This window comes from Spermophilus citellus, assembly GCF_964194105.1.
Source record: "Spermophilus citellus genome assembly, chromosome: 8".
Lineage (NCBI taxonomy): Eukaryota > Metazoa > Chordata > Mammalia > Rodentia > Sciuridae > Spermophilus > Spermophilus citellus.
Window position 1 is genome coordinate 119,252,566 of NC_138189.1, and position 20,814 is coordinate 119,273,379.

General features: G+C 35.0%; 1 protein-coding gene across 1 annotated transcript in view; it reads left to right on the plus strand.

Moving 5' to 3' along the window:
* The window catches only part of FSTL5 (follistatin like 5), an 824,806-nt gene that overhangs the window by 610,191 nt on the left and 193,801 nt on the right, over nt 1–20,814 (plus strand). Inside the window, exon 8 of the mRNA XM_081304788.1 lies at nt 14,800–14,920. Within this exon, the coding sequence (XP_081160914.1) occupies nt 14,800–14,920 (121 nt within the window). The remainder of the gene's footprint in view (nt 1–14,799; nt 14,921–20,814) is intronic.

A 20,814-nucleotide genomic window follows, 5' to 3' on the forward strand; every position in this document is an offset into this window, starting at 1 on the left:
TAAATATAGGTAGCCACAAAAATATAAGGTATACTTCTGAGGCACTATTATGTAAGTATTGGTAAATCATTGGGTACTATCGGATTTTTAATATGCAAGGATTTTTAAAAATACCAGTTGGGAAGCAAAAAGTTTCCTTGACAAAATAATGCTGATGCAACTGGTTATAGTTATAAAAGGAAGTAATAAACAACATTGAAATATGAGCAATACATCAAAAGTTCGAGCATCAACATGATGCTCAAAAAAAAAAAAAATTAAAAGTGGAAGGGGGCAATGAGCAAAAAAATCTTAGAGGGTGTATTAGTCCATATGTTGTTACTATAACAAAATGCCACTGGCAGAGTATTTTGAAAAAAAAATAAAAGGTTTATTTATCTCACAGTTCTGGAGATTCCAGGTCATGTCTCCAGCATTAGTTTGGCTCTGGTGGGATCTCATGGTGATCACAATGGTAAGAGCACCTGTGAAAGAAAGAGATCTCATTGCTAAGCAGAAAGGAAGGAATTCAAGTGTCAGCCTCACACTCTTAGGAAAACTCACTCTCGAGGGAGCTCACCTCCAATGACTTAAGAACCTCCCACATCCAACCTCCTAAAGTTAACACATCATTTTCTACTCCCATGTTTGGGAACCAAGCTTCATTCAACACATGAATCTTTGTGAAAACTCAAACCTTACCTAAACCATAGTAAAGGGCAGCAGCACCTTCTTATTCATCCTCTTCTCTGCTCTTAAGAAACAGAAGAGACAAAAGTTTTGAATTACCTTTCAAAATGTTGTTGAATTTTCACTCAAAGCCTCAATGGATCTATCCAGTTGTCTCTTCTTTTTCCACATATACTTTTAACCACATTACCAACCTCTTTTCCTCAGACCTATTATAGTTGACTCTTTTTATTTGTGCATTTTGTTTCCGCTGTCTTCTGTGTTCTGACATCCTTCACTCAATTTATGATTTACAAGGAAGGTGGTAAGGTGTAGGATGGTAAAGCACAGACTGCCATAAGCCTATCTGGGATTCAATTCTAGCTCTGTGAATTAGGAGCTACATGAAACTAAGGAGCTTATAAAGGGGGCGCAATTTTAAACCATATTTACTGCTTACAATAGCAAAGCACAACAAACAATGTTCAAATTGGTGAATAAACATAACAGAGCCAATAAACCCCCTTCCTGAGCCCATAGAGCAAAGCAAAGAAAACTTGAACATTTTTTGCAGTACTTCAAGCAAGCAAGATGATACATCATTGTCAGGTGACTCAAAGGGACAGAGAATGGCTATTAAAAAAATAATGAATCTTTACAAAAAGACAATAGGCTGACCTATAAACATTTTAGTTGGTATAGATTCCCAAATATCCCACATGACTGGAGTCACTGTCCTAATGCATAATTTTTGTTATGGTTTAGATGTGGTGTCCGCCAAAAGTTCACAGGTGAGACAATGTCAGTTTTGGAGGAGAAATGATTGGGTTATGGCCTTAACCTAATCAGTGGATTAATCCCTGATGGGATTAACTGAGTGGTGACTGGAGTCAGGTGGGGGTGGCTGGAGGAAGTATTTTATTGGAGGCATGGCTATGGGGTATATATTTTGTGTCTGGAGAGTGGGGTCTCTCTCCCAATCTGCTTCCTGATAATGATGTGAGCTTGCTTTCCTCCTCCACACTCTTCTATTATGATGTTCAGCCTCACCTCATGTCCCAAAGAATGGAGATGGCCTTCTATGGACTGAGACCACTGAAATCATGAGTCCCTAAATAAACCTTTCCTCCTTTATAGTGTTTTTTTGGGGTCTTTTAGTGGCAGCAGCAAAAAGGCTGTCTAAAACAATTTATATATATATATATATATATATATATATATATATATATATATATATATATTTGGAAAGCAAATCTACAAGAGAAATGCTAAGTGGTCTTTCCATGGGTTTCTTTTACAGCCATACATGGAAGCAGCTCTTTTACACAACAATATAACTGAAAATTCATTGACATTCAATCTTACTTTTTATATACAGACCATAATTATTCATTAGATATAAATACTGGAAGAAATCCCAGGCCACAATACCAAATGGAAAACATGATAATTATTTTCTTCTGTTTTTTCAGAAAGGGTTGCGTTAGTCAGCTTTGTGTCGCTGTGACCAGAATACCCAACAAGAAGAACTTAGAAGAGGGAAAGTATATTTTGGCTTATGGTCTCAGAAGGTCAGAAACAGAGTGGGAGAGGGGAAGGGCAGTTGGGAAGGTGAATCCTTCCAGGACCTGGCTCCAGTGACCCACCTCCTCTAGCCAAGTCCCACTGCTAACAGTTACCACCCAGTAGTCCTTTTAAACTAGGATGGACTGATTAGGCTATAGTTCTCTGTCCAGTTGTTTCACCTTCCAATTTTATTCTTGCTTTAATATAGGAGCTTTTGGAGGACACCTCGTATCCAAGCATAACAAAGTTAAAAGCCAGTTTTTGCTGTACCAGGCACACAGTGGAGGGATAGAGTCCTGAGTCTAAGGCCTGATAGGACACACTCAGGAGCACAGAGATCACTTGGGCCCAATTACTGAAAGACTTATTTTCTTTTTTACCTTTTAAAGAAGATTTTTCAGTATTTTTCCTTCATGTATACCTTTGCAAAGATCATAATTTACAATATTAAGATTTCAATAAGCTGTACTTAAAACAAATACTAAGCAGAATTCTGCCCTTCCACACACTATGCCACACTGAAGCACCCATTGCATCAACATGAACACTCCACGTGATTAGGACAAGTGGCTCAAGGGGTGATCTCAGCTCCAGTAGTGAGACATGACAGCAGAGTATATGACAGCAGAATGCATTACTCACTACATATGACATGACAGTAGTGAGTATATGACAGTAGAATGCATTACTATTCATACTACAAATGAAAAGAAAAACATATCCTTAACATCAGAACTCATTTTTCCTAACTAAAAAAAAAAAAAAAAAAAAAAAAAAAAAAAAAAAAAAAAGTCTGATTAACCCAATTTAAACTGACTACTCATCCAGGCAGACAGTTTTGAGCTGAACTTTAAGTGCTTTGGAAAAAGGAGAATTCTTTTGGCGACTGTTCTAAACTTCAGCAGATTCCTCTGTGATCAGCATGATCCTACCTTTACCAATTAGTAGCCAATGCAAGGACAATGCAGGGTGTGAGGAATGTACCACAGGAGGTAACACCTCCCATCTGCTTCTGGAAATTGTCAATGATGCACTCATACTCCATCTCCAGCTGGGCTGAAATGTTTCACTAATTGGTTGCCCATCAACTCTGAATCTAACCTATCTCACTGACAAGCACTGCCTTCATCAGCTTCTTCAGTAGCTACGCCTCTTCACCTTGCATTACACCACTGAGCAATCCTGCCCCAACATTTTCAGGCTGATGTGGTCATTCTCTGTTTTCAGTTCCTCCTTGTGCCTACCCTCTGACAGGGCTGCACAGCAGTAGAAGCAGCAGGATATGGAGGAGGAAGCCACAGGGAGTCATGCTCTCCGCCCACCTCCCTCTTTCCACAACTCCAGTAGAAGGAATTTAAAAGATGCTGGTGTATAAGTTTTGCTATGAGGCTCAAATGTGTTAATATTTGTGCAGCACTCAGAACAGCATCTGGTACATAATAACAACCATAAAAGGATTAAAATGTGTTGATGTTTTGGTTTATGTATTTTACCTAAAAAATCTGCAGTTTATTGTGTTTGAATTCTTATTGTGTTTTGAAATATAGAAGTATTTCTTATGTAAACATATCAATCATTGTTTCTTGTTGATTTCTAAATTTTTTCAAATAGTAAAAATTTTATTACCCAAAATAATATAGTTTTATTATAGAATATTTGAGTTTTTATATAAGTGCCTCATATGGATTTTACTTTTTTAAAATTTATTTTAATTATTTTTTTATATATGACAGCGGAATGCATTACTATTATATATTACATACATAGAGAACAATTTTTTCATATCTTTGGTTGTATACAAACTATATTCACACCAATTTGTGTCTTCATACATGTACTTTGGATAATCATGTCCATCACATTTCATCATCATTTCTAACCCCACGCCCCCTCCTTTTCCTTCCCATCTCTCAGCCCTCTCTAGAGTTCCTCTACTCCTCCCATGCTCTCCCTCCCTATCCCACTATGAATCAGGCTCCTTATATCAGAGGAAACATTTGGCATTTGTTTTTTTTTTTTTTGGAATTGGCTAACATCACTTAGCATTATCTTCTCTAACTGCATCCATTTATCTGCAAATGCATGATTTTATTCTCTTTTATTGTTGAGTAATATTCCATTATATATATATATATATATATATATATATATATATATATATATATATGCCACATTTTTTTATCCATTTATCTACTGAAGGGCATCTAGATTGGTTCCACAGTTTAGCTATTGTGAATTGTGCTGCTATAAACATTGATGTGGCTGTGTCCCTGTAGTATGCTGTTTTTAAGTCTTTTGTGTGTAGACCGAAGAGAGGGATAGCTGGGTCAAAGGTGGTTCCATTCCCAGTTTTCCAAGGAATTTTCTTATTGCTTTCCATATTGGCCGCACCAATATGTAATCTCATCAGCAATTTATGAGTGTGCCTTTTTCCCCACATCCTTGCCAACCCTTACTGTTGTTTGTCTTCATCATAGCTGCCATTCTGACTGGGGTGAGATGAAATCTTAGAGTAGTTTTGATTTGCATTTCTCTAATTGTTAGAGATGATGAACATTCTTTCATATATTTGTTGATTGATTGTATATCCTCTTCTGAGAAGTGTCTGTTCAGGTCCTTGGCCCATTTATTGATTGGGTCATTTGTATTTTTTGGTGTTTAGCTTTTTTAGTTCTTTAAATATCCTAGAGAGTAGTGCTCTATCTGATATGTGAGGGGTAAAAATTTGCTCCCAAGATGTAGGCTCTCTATTCATCTCACAGATTGTTTCTTTTGCTGAGAAGAAACTTTTTAGTTTGAATCCATTCCATTTATTGATTCTTAATTTTAATTTTTGAGCTATAGGAGTCTAATTAGGGAAGTTGGGGCCTAATTCGACCTGATGAAGATTAGGACCTCATTTTTCTTCTATTAGACACAGGGTCTCTGGTTTTTATTCCTAGGTCTTTGATCTACTTTGAGTTGAGTTTTGTGCATGGTGTATGTGGGTTTCCAGTTTTCCCAGCACCATTTGATGAAGAGGCGATCTTTTCTCCAATGTATGTTTTTGGCACTTTTGTCTAATATAAAATAATGGTAATTTTGTGAGTCTCTGTGTCCTCTTTTCTGTACTATTAGTCTACCAGTCTGTTTTGGTGCCAATACTGAAGCCAGATTTAAAATTAGGTAGTCAGTGTAGTTAGGTAAATCGGGTCTAATATCCAGTGAAATCTAAAATGGAGGCCATGTTGAGAATGAATCCTGGGAAACGCAGGACAACTCATGGAATGTTAATGAAGTCCCTAAAAATCCCTAGGCCCAAAGTCCATCCCAAAGGAATGTTAATGAAGCCCAGGAAACAGCCCCCAACAGATTTGGAGATAGCCTATCCCAAAGAAATGTTAATAAAGTCCTTCCTGCCCAGATTACTTCTTTGGCCCACCTGTGTCCCACCCCTGGGGCCTTCCAACCTACATTCCATCACTGAAAGAACTATAAGAAGGGGGGAAAAAAACGCACTTCCACGGATTCCACCTCTTGGGTCCCCTTCTTCCTCTGGGAGAAGTCTTTTCTGCTGTCCTTTAATAAATTTCTAATTTCTACTCTGACCTTGCCTAGGCGTGTTTCTCTGGTGTTATTCTTCAACATTGGGGAAGCAAGGACTCGTCACCGGTCAACAGTGGTAACAATACCATGCTGTTTTTGTTACTGTTGCTCTGTAGTATAGTTTAATTTCTGGTATAGTGATATCACCTGCTTCACTTTTCTTGCTAAGGATTGCTTTAGCTATTCAGGGTCTGTGAGTTTTCCAGATGAATTTCATGACTCTTTTTTTCTATTTCTATGAGGAATGTCATTGGGATTTTATTGAAATTTCATTAAATATGTATAGGGCTTTTGGTGGTATGGTCATTTAAATAATTTTAATTCTGCCTATCTAAGAATAATGTAGATCTTTCCATCTTCTGAGGACTTCTTAGATTTCTTTCTTTAGGGTTCTACAGTTTTCATTTAGAAATCTTTCACCTCTTACCTCAAGTTGATTCCCAAGTATTTTATTTTATTTTGATGCTATTGTAAATTAAGTAGTTTTCCTCATTTCCCTTTCAGAGGGTTTGTCACTGATATACAGAAATGCCTTTGATTTATGGGTGTTGATTTTATAACCTGCTACTTTGCTGACTTCATTTACTAGTTCTAGAAGTTTTCTGGTGGAACTTTTAGGGTCTTCTAGGTGTAGAATCATATCATCAGCAAATAGTGCTAATTTAAGTTCTTATTTTCCTATGTGTATCTATTTAATTTATTTCTTCTGTCTAATTGCTCTGGCCAGTGATTCAAGAACTATGTTAAATAGAAGTGGTGAAAGAGAGCATCCTCTCTTGTTCCAGTTTTTACAGGGAATGCCTTCAATTTTTCTCCATTTAGATTGATGTTGGCCTGGGGCTTAGCATACATAGCCTGTACAATGTTGTGATATATTCCTGTTATCTCTAATATTTCTAGTGTTTTGAATATGAAGGGGTGCTGTATTTTGTCAAATGCTTTTTCTGTGTCTATTGAGAGGATCATAATTCATATCTTCAAATCTATTAATGTGATGAATTACATTTATTGATTTCTATATGTTGAAACAACCTTGCATCTCGGGGATGAATCCCACTTTATCATGGTGCAAGATCTTTTCAATATGTTTTTTTATTTGATTTGCCAGAATTTTATTGAGAATTTTTGTGTCTATGTTCATTAGAGATATTGATCTGAAGTTTTCTTTCTTTGACGTGTCTTTGCCTGGTTTTGAAATCAGGGTGATATTGGCCTCATAGAATGGGTTTGAAAGTGGTGCCTCTTTTACTAATTCCTAAAATAAATTAAATATTGATATTAATTTTTCTTTAAAGTTCTTGTAAAACTCTGCTGTGTATCCAACTGGTCCTGGTCTTTTTCTTGGTTGGTAGGCTTCTGATGGCATCTTCTATTTCATCACTTGAAATTGGTCTGTTTAAATTGTGTATATCATCCTGATTCAATCTGGGCAAATTATATGACTTAAGAAATTTGTTGATGTCTGCAATATCTTCTATTTTATTTCTGTACAAGTTTTCAGAATAATTTCTAATTATCCTCCGTATTTCCCTAGTGTCTGTGTGATATTGCCTTTTTTATCATGTATGTTAATAATTTGAGTTTTTTCTCTTCTTCTCTTTGTTAGCATAGCTGTGTCTGTCGATTTTATTTATTTTTTCAAAGAACCAACTTTTTGTTTTGTCAATTTTTTAACTGTTTCTTTTGTTTCAATTTCATTGATTTCTGCTCTAATTTTAATTGTTTCCTGCCTTCTACTGCTTTTGGTGTTCATTTGTTCTTTTTCTAGAGCTTTGAGATGTATTGTTAGCTCAGTTATTTGTTGACTTTTTCTTCTTTTAAGGAATGAACTCCATGCAATGAACTTTCCTCTTAGCACTGCTTCATAGTGTCCCAGAGATTTTAATATGTTGTGTCTATGTTCTCATTTACCTCAAAGAATTTTTTTAATCTCCTTCTGGATATCTATTGTAACCCATTGTTCATTCAGTAGCATATTGTTTAGTCTCCAGGTGCTGGAGTAATTTTTATTTTTTATTTTGTCATTGATTTATAATTTCATTTCACATTATGATTTGATAAAATGCAGGGTAGTATCTCTACTGTTTTGTATTTTCTAAGACTTGCTTTGTGGCATATTATATGGTCTATTTTACAGAAGGATCCATGGGCTTCTGAGAAGAAAGTGTAGTTGCTTGATAAAGGATGAAATATTCTAAATATGTCAGTTAAGTCAAAAGTTATTGATTATATTATTGAGATTTATAGTTTCTTTATTCAATTTTTGTTTGGAAGATCTATCCAGTGGTGAGAGAGATGTGTTAAAGTCACCCAAGATTATTGTGTTGTGGTCAATTTGACTCTTGAGCTTAAGAAAAATTTGTTTGATGAACAATAGATACTCCATTGTTTGGGACATATATATTTATAATTATTATGTCTTGTTGGTGTATGTTTCTCTTGAGCAGTATGAAATGTCCTTATTTATCCCTTTTGATTAACTTTGGCTTTAAGTCTACTTTATTTGATACGAGGATGGAAACTCCTGCTTGCTTCCACAGTCCTTGTGAATGGTATGATTTTTTTCAGCATTTCAGCTTCAGTCTATATATGTCTTTTCCTATTAGGTGAGTCTTCTGGAGGCACATGTTTTTGTGTCTTTTTTTTTGTGTGTGTGTGTGAATTTTAGTCCACTAACATTCAGGGTTTTTATTGAGACATGATATGTGTTCCCAGCCATATTTGTTTATTTTTTGTTATTCAACTTGACTTTTTTCTTCTTTGATCAGTTTTCCCTTTAGGATACTACCTCCCTCTGCTGTTTTCATTATTGTCTTTTGTTACAACTTCCTGCAATATTTTGCCAAGGATGGTTTGTACTGCTGGTTTTCTAGCTGTATAGTCTCTTATTTTTTGTTTATCATGGAAGGTTTTTGTTTCATCTTCAAATCTAAAGCTTAATTTTGCTGGATACAAGATTCTTGGTTGGCACCCATTTTCTTTCAGAGCTTGATATATGTTGTTCCTCGATCTTCTAGCTTTTGGGGTCTCTGTTGAATAATCTGCCATTATTCTAATTGATTTCCCCCTATATGTAATCTGATTCCTTTCTCTCATGGCTTTTAATATTTTCTCCTTATTCTGTATGGTGGGCATTTTCATTATAATATGACTTCATGTGAATCTGTTGTAATTTTGTACATTTGGCATCCTGTAGGCTTCTTGAATTTGGTTTTCTAATATATTCTTCATGTTTGGAAAGTTTTCTTATATTATTTTATTGAATAGATTGCTCATTACTTTGGTTTGGAACTCTATGCCTTCCTCTATCAATAACTCTTAAATTTGGTCTTTTCATTCTATCCCATATTTCTTGAATGTTCTGCTCATGATTTCTTGACATTTTCACTGTGGGGTCTATATTCTTTTCAAGATTATATATTTTGTCTTCATTGTCTGATGTCCTATCTTCCAAGTGGTCTACTCTGTTGATGATGCTTTCAATTGAACTTTTAATATGGTTTATTGTTTCTTTTATTTCAAGGATTTCTATTTGGTTTTATTTTAGAACCTCTGTCTCCCTGTTGAGGTGATCTTTTGCTTCCTGTATTTGTTTATGTAATTTCCTGTTGAGATGATCTTCTTCTGCCTATATTTGCTCTTTTATATCATCTTTCAATTCACAGAAAATTTTAATCATGTACATTCTGAATACCTTCTCTGTAATTTCTTCTGCTGTGGTTGCCATGGATTCTAATAATGTGGTATCTTGATTTGTTTGGGGCAGTTTCTTCCCTTTTCTTTTCATGTTGCTTGTGTGTTTTCCTTTCTAGCTCTGTGGGTCTGGGGTGTTATTGTTTTTACCCTATAGGTTTGTAGTGCTCCTGTAGGGTTCCAACACCTCTCCTTTGTGGGGAAGGACAATGCTAACAAATCCCAATATCAACAAAGTACCACCTATAAACAATTTGTCACTGTTAAGACGTTTATAGTTTGGTCACAATGTTTAAAAATGTTGAATTTGATTATTATCTATAATATAATCAGTAGATTTGTAAAAGGGTTTACAGTTTCTAACAGTGAACAATGAACTGGTTGTGAGGCGTAGGATGATATGCTGAGGAGGTAGGATGTGAGGATGTAGAGTTAATATATCTTAGGAAGTGTGAAAGAGAAATGTAATGAAGAGGGTTAGTAGCAAGAGAATAGACAGGAAGTAATTTGGGGTAGACAAGTACATGGTAAGATAGTAGAGTACATAAGACAAACACATATGAATTAAGAAAAATGAAGATGTTGAAATAGTAAATAATTAGAGTAGAAAAGATGAATTAAAGAAAAAAATTAAAAGGGGCAAATACAACACACCTATAATATATTATTCAGATGTCCCAGTCCTCAAAATCCTAATTCATGCAAAGTTCTTGGTTTCACATATATTAGGGATGTGAGGGCAGGAAGATGGAAAAGGATTAGAAAAAGAGAAAATAAAAAACAACAAACAAACAAAGAAAAATTCTCAAAGGAAGAAACCAGAATTGTTAATAGTTTTAGCGTTCAGTATCTTTCCTGCTTCCTTTCTCATCCAATAGTTGGGGTTGTCTGTTGTTAGCTGATATCTCTGCCCTCAGGATGGTGAAGGTAACCAGGGTGGGAAGGCTGGTCCTAGTGCAGGGTGCCTGGAAGCAAGGTATGGCACCTGCCAGTCCTTCTGGGACACTGCACCTCAATGATCTCTTTTTGGGTCCTCTCTCCCTATCTTGCCTAAAGATTTCCCAGTTCCTGGTCTCACTGTTAGTCTTAAAACTTTTGCCTTGTTTCCCTCTTCCTTAGCATTTCCCAATTAGGGACTTCTTTCACTGGGGCTCCCACGGGTGGTACCCTGATCACACTGCATTCCTGTCCCACTGAGTGCTTTTTTGTGTTGGGAAGTTACTGTACTGGGTTAGTGCTACTGGGGGGAGAGAGGGGGGTTGAAAACCAGGTACCTGACCATCTGGAGTTCCAATCTGGGACCTGCTGCCACAAAATATGGCGAGGAAGATGAGCTAAGATGGGAGCAGTCTTCTTCCAGCGCCAGGGTTTCAAGTGGGCAAGTGAGGTCGGGGGGAGGAGCTTAGCAGTGGCATTGTGTGGTGTGTTCAGAGATGAGCTCTGTGACATTCAGTACCATAGTACTTTGGCTACCTCCAAAGTTTGTGAAATGCCCCCAGGTACAGGTAGGTTACTGTGTAGGGAACTATGGCCAGAGCTGCTGAGTTGAGTGGCAAGATGGAGGCAACCAGGGGATCTCCTCATTGGTAGATGGGGTCAACAGGGGCGTGGAGGCTGGAGTTCCTGTGGGTAGTTAGTAGCTGAGTATCCTGTGTGGGAGTGGAGAGGCTCTGGGAGTTCCACCACAGTGCTGACAGGTGATACTGCTAAGGCACTTAGGAGCCCTGTGTGGGCTAGAACCTCAGGAGTTGGGTGTTAGGAGTCTGGAGTCCTGCTTAAATGCTGAGGCCCGGAGCCCTGAGGAGGCACGCACCAGTGATTTCCTGGAGAGCAGCTGTATAGGGGTTCTCTATCACACTCAGACAAGCAGTATTCCCACTAGTTGAGATCCACATCACAGAGCAACACAGAATGCTGTCTCCCACCATCTTGGATCCTCTAAATTTTACTTTCAATAACAGCTTTATTGTGATTTAATCCACACACATAAAATTAAGTTCATTAGCATATGTAGTCCAGTGGTTTATAGTATATCAGCAAAATCATGTCACCATCTTGACTATCAAAGTTTAGAATACATTAGCTTTCTTCACACCTATTGTAGCACAGCAACCACCCGCCAAGAAACTGCAGCTCTTTGAGAAGCTGCGGCTCAAAAATAAGAGCCAAAACTGGCTGCGGGGTGCAAGGTCTGACCTCCCCACTGAAGTGCAGGTTCTAAAGACTGCCAGTTCTTTGCAAACTTCCAGGAAGGATCTGAAGAGGATTGCACAGAGTAACAAGAATGAGTTTATTTGAGAAAATGAGATAAGAAAGATAAGTGTACAGTATGGTACTGCTGAGCAGCTGGGACCATCTCAGGAGTGGACAGCATATTTTTCAAAGAGCATGGTGTTTTTAGGGAATTGAAACTAGGTGAAGTTGGCAAACCCCCACCCCTTCTGATATCCAGAAATTACAGATGTAGGCCCCAGAGAGTCTTGCTTCTTTTTGATGTGATAAGGAAGGCTCCAGGTACTAGGAAGGAGCCCAAACCTGTGAAATTCTGCCCCTTTTTTGAGTCCTGGACTCTTTGGTCAGTATAAAGGTCATAAAAAGTTCCCTCTTCAGGGTAACTTGTGGTCTTGTTATCCACAGGGAGTGGTCTTTGGGTCTGCATTTTTCCTGTAAATAATAGGTTGTTTCCTGAGAATGTAGCATATCCTCTTTGCTTAAGCCAGGACAGGTAATTTCTTTTTAAAAGAAAGCCTGTAGGGATCAGCAGAGTTGGCCCAGTCTATAGGATTGTCCCCTTAACCTCTTGTTCCCTTTACATATCATTTATTAGCAGTTATTTTCATGTGCCTATCTCCTCAGTCCTTAATTATGGGTAATCTATTTTTATATGTATGTATGTGTCCATTCTGAACATTGCATAAATGGGCTGATACAATTGTGTCTGTCATTTTTCCATGTATCATAATATTTTCAAGATTTATCTGTGTAGTAATATAAATCAATACTTTACTATTTTTTGTTATCAAATAATATTTCACTGTGTAGCTATAATACATTTTGTTTATTCATTATCTACTGGTAAATGTTTGTTAAAACATTGGTAAAACATTTGGATATATGTTATGTGTGGATGATTATTATTCTTTTTGGCATATACTTTGGAGTGAAATTTCTAGTTATCAATAATTATGTAACTTTAGGAAAAAACTGCCAAATTTTACCTGAAGTAGTTAGATCACTTAATATTTCATCAGCAATGTTTGAAGTTTCTAAATTTTCTATCTACTCTCTCAGGAGGTATTATTAGTGTTTTTAGCTGTTCTAGTGAGTATGAAGTAAGATTTAATTGTATTTATTTGTATTTCCCTCTTGACCAATGATGTTAAACATCTTTCTATATGTCTATTGTCCATTTGTGAAAAATGTTTATTTGAATGATTTACCCACTGTTTTAACTGACTTTTCGTTTTTCTTTCTGAATTGCAATATTTTTGTATATATTCTGGCTAGAGGACCATTACCAGATAAATGATTTGCAAATATTTTCTCTCATTCTGTCAGTTGTTGTGTTTTTTTTTTTTTTTTCATTTTCTTGATACTATCCTTTGGGAAAATGTTTTTCATTTTCATAAAATCTGATATACTTGTTTATTTATTTAGTTTGTTGTGTGTGTCTACTAAAATGCTAAAATCTTTGCTTATCTGTCTTAGTTTTGAGCTAAGGTTAGAACAAATATTTTAATTAAATGTCTTGAATTGGTATATTCCCTTAGGCTTTGAGGTATTTTGTTGCTTTTGTTGGTTTATGTTCTATTTCCCACATCAAATATTCCTACAGGCAGTTTACAACTCTGCCTTAGCCTTCACTCTGCTTGTTTAGAGATTCAAAATTAACCAGAGAGGAGAGATTTAGTAGGTTGTATGTTTTCTGGGCATGAGTACATTCCTGCACATATGACCTTCTACATTCCCAGGAATATGTGTGGAGTTTTACAAATCACTCTATGTATATCCCATTCCCCTGTCTTCCTTTCAAGTTTTTTGGCTAGCCTACTTTAATTCTTAACTAAATCTCTATCCCAGGAAATTGTACAGCTAAACAACCTCTGTTGTTTCCTTTCAATAGGACTGCTTACACAAAGTGAGTTGTAAATCTTGCTCAAATACAAATAAGTCATGTAATTGTATGTATTCAAGAAGCTTCCAGTTGAACCCAATAGCTGTTAGTTAAAGACTACTGTAGAGCTGTGAAGAGAGAGGGGATGTCAAGTTAAAATACACAAATATTGCCACTCTTATTAATAGTCAATCACTTGTTTTTATAAATAATCTGCAAATTATTAAGAGCATTTTTCTTTTCAGAATTCTGGAAAAAAAAAAGAATTAGACATCCCCCCCCCCCACACCAGTGTATCCATTGCCTTTATGGAAAAAGAAATTTTCCAAATTTTATTCTGTTGTTCTGAGGTACTTCCTGAATTTTATATTAATAAACAGTATAAATTTTCTTTCCTTTATCTTTTCCAAAGTTTTTATGGATTTGTTTCAACTGAGTTTGAAAAGTGTGGCTATTTTATTCAAATGTCTTGCTTATTTCTAAGCTTCAAAATATAAATCGTGGCTGAGGGTATACTTCAGTGATACAATGCAAGACTATGTGAGGCCTTGAATTCAATCCCTAGTGTGTGTGTGTGTGTGTGTGTGTGTGTGTGTGTGTGTGTGTATATATATATATATATATATATATATATATATATATATATATATATATAGAAAGAAAGAAAAGGAAAGAAATCCCCATTCTATGATATGGCTATATGTTTCTTTCTTTTCCCTCTTCCTCCTCCTCCTCCTCCTCCTCCTCCTTCTTCTTCTTCTTCTTTTTCAGAGATCACACTGTTTTAATAACTATTTTTAACACATTTTGGACAATATGAAAATTAGTGAGTCATTAAAAGTGTGAAAAAATGTAATTAACTCTTTTGGCTATAAATAAGATAGAAACATGTTATAATTTTATTAATGTAAAAAAGTAAATTAGAACAAATATGTGGGAGCTAAGTTATTTTATGAACTCTTATACCTAAAATAAATATGGGAAAGCTATATTTACGAGTGAGATAACACTTTTTATACAAAATATACCTTATGCAACTGTTAAACCAAGGTCCTCCACATTCATAATAACAATTTTGATAATTTTAAAATAATATTTTAGTCTATCTACTTTGCTTAATACTACACCTTTCAAAAACGTGAAGTTGTTAAAATAAAAACATCTTATTTTATATTATATTTTTTTTTCTATAGGACTTTGGAGATGATGGGTCCTTGTATATTACTAAGGTTACCACAACTCACATGGGCAATTATACCTGCTACGCTGATGGCTATGAACATGTCTATCAGACTCACATTTTCCAAGTGAATGGTAAGAGAAGTGTGTGCTGCTGTAATCATTTTTTAGCTTCATTTAATATTCAAAGATCATCATGTAAAGCTCGGTCCCTGTCCCCAATGTCAATCAGTGCCAATTTAATAATGAGGACATGGTTTTGAGAAAAAGAAAAAGGAAGGTTTATTGCTTTACTAGCAAAGGAGAAACACCAGGCACTCCTGTCCCAAAGTCTGTGACTCTTCTGATCAGGAGGGACAGGAGTCTTTTAAAGGAACTTAAAGGGTTATATTCCAGGTGTGCTCTGGCAGGGAGTCCCAGGGCACCCTGATGGCATGTTAGGATTCACTTATTAATTTGGGAGATATTCATTTCCTTGCTCCTCAGCAGCCATCTCCTCCCTACAGTGGGTGTGTTCAAGGGCAATTAATTGGAAGAACAAAAGATAACACTGTCTCCCCAATCTTGTTAGGGAGTGAGAGGGGGAGAAGAAAGAAAAAAAATTAAAAAAAAAAATAAGCCTTAGAGAAATGAGGGATACATTCAGGAGGTGAAGTTACCATTGTTAAAACTACAGTTGACTAGGCATGTAAGGCTTCAATTTTTAAAATTTTGCCAATTTGCTAATTTTTGTTTTGAGACTTAGCATTAATGTAAAATCTTTTTAAATTAAAAAAATTCACAAATCAATAAATACTATCAATTCTTATTTTGTCACCATAAAATGTTATAAAGTAACTCAATTTAACTGGAAAACAAAAGCATTGAAATTTTAAGTTACTTTTTCAGGTTAATATATCAATAGTCAGATGAATATACATTTGAGATATTGAAAAAGCCTGTTTTAATTCAAACTTGAGTATAGGGTTGCATGTATTTTATTAATAAACACTTTTTCATTTTATAATTTATCATTACATAATGTTAATATGTTCTGTGATGTATAAAATAGATATAGAATTTTAGTCATCTTTTTTGTAAGAACAGGAAGATGGCTAGTGTGATTGAAATGAATTAAGAAGGTAACCTGGAGTCAGATTACATGTAACCCTGTAGACATAGCTACATATTTGAATTTCCATCCTAAGAGTAAATGTATCAAGTGGAACGTTCTGTCTTGTTTTAAAATAAGTGAATAAATTTAAAAGAGCTATTTTAGTCATCTGACAAGAAATGCAGGTGGTTTATAATATACTGTTAATGATGGAGTTATATGGAAATGATGAAATTTAGAATGTATTTTGAAAGTAGACCTGACACTATCACTGAGTGATAGCATTTGAGAGGGAGAAAAAGAGAGTTAAAGAATTAGCCCAAGGAAATTTGAAACAAGCATTAAGTTAAATGACTGGCTGTCATATTTACTGAAATGAAGAAGAAACTTATTTAGGGCCTGGTGAGATTAATTTTCAGCATGTTAATTTAAATGAAATTATTGATGGAAAAGTCAAGTATTCAATTGAGGAGAGTGACAGCCCAAAGTTGTATATTTAGATAATATCACTGATCACTGTGTATAGATTGCATGTGAAGCCAAGTATCTGAGCTTGATAAGATCACCTTAAGAATGACTATAAATGGATGTGAGGTCAGAGGAAGGAGCTGTGGATATGAGAGTCAAAGTAGAGAAAAGAAGTCTTAGAATGAGTATCCTGTAATGGAAAATTTATGTCCCCCAAATTAATTAAGACAATTGTGAAAAACTTGAAAATATTGGGAGTCTGGTCTGACAATTGTTGACATTCAACAGACCAGATGCAGGTCTAGGGTTTGTTTTTAGGTGCAAACACAGTTGGTAACTAGATATGGTTCAAAGCTTTTAATCTAATTTCCAATGAAACCAATGAAGAAAGCAGCAAAAATGAAAAGATCTTACTGCATACAATTGACCACAGATATTTGGCGTTAGACATTCATACGTAGCAATCATACCTGCTCAGTTTATTGGGGATGCTTCCTGTGTACATACTACATCCATGGGGAAATTATTAATGCATGACTGGCCTCTATTTTCCTTTTTGTGCTATTGTTTATTGACTTCTTGCCTATTTGACAAATTCAGTGGCCTGAATTTTTTATACCTGTATTTTATTTATTTATTTATTTATTTATTTATTTATTTATTTATTTATTAATTAATGTGGTGCAGAGGATAGAACCCAGTGCCTCACACATACAAGGCAAGCATTCTACCCCTGAGCTTCAGCCCCAGCCAGCCCCTTTTTATTTTTATTTTTTAATTCAAGGAGAAATTCTTAAAATTTTTGCTAACAGGTAATTCATTTATCTCTTAATTTCATTACCAGTGGTAGTTCTTTCAGTCTAAGTACTTGGTAGTTTTTTTTTTTTTTTTAGAAGTACTTAGTTCATGTGCCACCTGCATCAGATTCATCTAAGAAAATTATCAAAAATTCAAGACCTATGTTTCACCAGTGCTATCTGAAGTTTCATTTGAAATCTGCATTTTAACAAGTTTCCCAGGCAATTGTCATGCATGGAGAGTATGAAAATCATCCTAAGTGGTTGCTCTTCAGGAGTTTCTGCTCCTCATTCATGTCGGATGCAGATTATTTCCATAACTCACTTATATACCAGCTCTACCTGGGAAACTCAGGAAGGAGACTTTCTGCCAAATTTCAGGCTTTCATGTTTCAAAATGTATGCTGAGAAGCATTGGGGAAATAGAGCTTCTTATTCCATCCCCTCCTGTGAATGAACTGTTTACTCTCTGATGTCATTTTTTTCTGAAGATGGAATTCAGGAATGAGATTTCAGACATGGTGCCCCCCTCCATCAGCCTCAGCAATATGAATTAATTAGGAGGAATTTAGTATTAGCAGGGATGGTCTGTGCAAACTCCAACGATACTCCTTTCCTAGGAACCAATATCTAAACCAGTATCTTACAAGGAAAAACAGCAGTCTCTTTGTGTTACATTCTACTGCATTTAAACTATTCTGAATTCCTTAGTATCAGGTATTACATGAATAGATGGGGTTTGGAGATACGAACAATGACATTGCTAAGAGGGTAAGCAAGATGAGGAATATAATATAATATAATATGATAAAATATAATTTAAGTATTAAATTTGAGAAATTGTATTACTAGCTTTTGTAAAACAACTTTTTGTCACATATTGTGGATAAGATTTTAGAATAAATTCAAGAGAATTTAGTTCCATTTTGAGAATGGAAGGTAAAAAAATAAAGAACATTATATTGACAACTGCAAAGGAGAATGAATGTTGGCTAAAATAGAACAGATAACTGCAAAAGCTGAAGAGTGTGTGGGATCAAGGGTAGGAATTTTATAAAAATTAGAATCTTTTAATGCTGCTGTGAATACTCCAGTACAGATGAAAAGGGATAATTACAGCAATAAATCACTTTCATTAAAAAGTGGACATGATCTAATACACAAATGGAGGGACTGGTCTTTGGATGATGAATCATCTATAGAAACAGGGAGAAAGACTATTTCCAAAGAGATGTGTGGTGTGGAAGCATGAGGAAATCCTCTTTTCATTGCTTGGATTTTTTTTTTTTTCTAGTAACTTGAGGAATAACAATACATCAAAATGAAGAAGTTGTAAGAATGAAGTGGTTTGAGGAGAGGAAGTAATGCAAAACCATTATCTTGCAGAGAAGGGTAATGGAAATAGCAATGTGTCACTGGGACATTGGACATAGCTTGGATGTACTATGAGGTGGTACACATTAGTTTGTTTTCCTTCTATTACACTTGACTGTGAAGTTCAGTCAGAGGAAAAAGGGTTAATGAACATTGTTGTTTGTTAGGTTAATAATTAGGAGAGAGACAGGAGTAAGGTAAGCAGGTAACAAGGCAATGATTACACTGGTAGACCATAGAATTAGTGGCAGGTAAAGACATATGAGGCCATGAGGAATGTGATTTGAAGTGAACAATTAACTAGAATTCACAAATTGGTCAAATATTACTAGAATTAGGTATTAGAAAAATATGCAATACCTTCATTCAAATAATTTTCTCAAGGCATCTGACAATTTCTGCTCATAATAAATGCTCTAGTCTACATAGAGGGTTTGGTCTACATAGAGAAATTTATGCCCCATTAAAGTTTCCTAAATGTTTGGACAGCCTAACTTTTCTTTTAAATTTATTGTATCAGTTTTACATTTAGCCAATAGGAGAAAAATATTGATTTATCAAATACAACCATTATTGGTCAAAAACGTCTACTGTATTTGTATCAAGATGGGAAAACAATAAGTACCTCTCAAGGACAATTTTTAATGTTTAAACTATTTGAAGAATCCAGAAAGCAAAATAGAAAATGTGTTGTAAGAGAATCTGTAGGCTGAAATGTAGGATTCTTGTCACAAAGATCCAAAATAATGGGAATTCAAAGAAGATACAGGTGTGTTTTTCTTACACATAAAATGAAGTATAAAAAGGTTGATTTTGGCATGGTAGCTATGGTATCATAGTAGCAAAAATGTTTTGTACTATGATTAGCTCTTTGTTTCTACTCTCTGTGGCATACTGTGTTTTCAAAATGGCTGCATAAATTCTGCATGCATCTCAACAAAGGAAAAGGAAGAAGGAGGAAGGGAAAAAATAGAACCTGACATGAAAAAGTTCTTTTAAGAAGTTTTAATAAACACACCAGCAAAAACCTTTTCTTTCTTTTTTTTTTTTTTGGTGCTGGGGATCAAACCCAGGGCCTTGTGCATATAAGGCAAGCACTCTACCACTGAGCCACAACCCCAGCCCAGAAAACTTTTATTGACCCTCCCCAAATACAAAATAATTACAAAGTATATTTCTTTGATCTTTGTATATTGCAACAAACAACAATAGAAAAGTCCAACTAATGAGAAGGAAGGGAGAAATAAATCATGGGTGGCTAGTTGGCCATTATTGGAATAAAATCTCTGGGATGCCAATGCATTTTGCAAAACAGTAATAGAATAATGATTCTTTGTAATAAAATATCTAGAAATGCTAAGATTAGTTATAAAACAGCAGCCCTAAATTTAATTTTCTATACCAAGCCTTTTTGTTTTTATTTTTGTTTTTATTTTTAAATCAGTTTCCTTTCCTTTTGTTTTATGGTGTTTTGCTTTTGGCATAATAACTTGAAACATATGTTGTATATAAATAAGTATAGCAAACTTGGGATTAATCAGTTGTTATAGCACAATAACAAAAGAATAGCTGGGAATGAGGAGTGACACTGGAAAATACAACAAGATGCAAATTAGGTAGCACACTTATGGACCCAATAAATCTCTAAAACTAGTTTAACTTATTTTCCATTTCCTTTTAGAAAAGGTTGAAAGGACCTTAGAAAATCAGGTTTTAATATGGGATTTAAAATGTTTGTCTTAACAATTTGTCAATTAGTAATAGAAATAAAATATATATTTGATTACCATGACAATCCCTGAAAATACCACAAGATATTGGGATTCCTAAGTGTTTTGAAATGAAAAGTTTATTTAATATCACAGGGTACAAGCTAAATAAAGGTCTATCAATAACCCTGTTTCCTTCTAACAATATGAAATTAGATTATTGAAATATGGAAATGCTTCTGTATCCTTATTTGAAGAAACATTGTGTATAAATCAAAGGAGTTTGTACCAGTGGGATTCGTTTCATGCTTTTTTTCTTTTTATATAAAGCAAATTGTCTTTAGATCTCAAGCTTATGATATAGAATGTTTGAAATTTTTAAAAGTCATTGACTGTTTATACTACCCTGTGGGCAGAAAGTTTGTCAGTATTTCACAAAAGACCCATATGTATGTTCTTACTGCTCTCCCATTCAAATTATTTAAACCCTCACCTATAATATAGAATAAATTGTTTTTTTCCTACTCATGTTAAAAACTGAATAATAATGTTTGTTTTATAGGATGTCTATTGAGAACAGTTTTATTT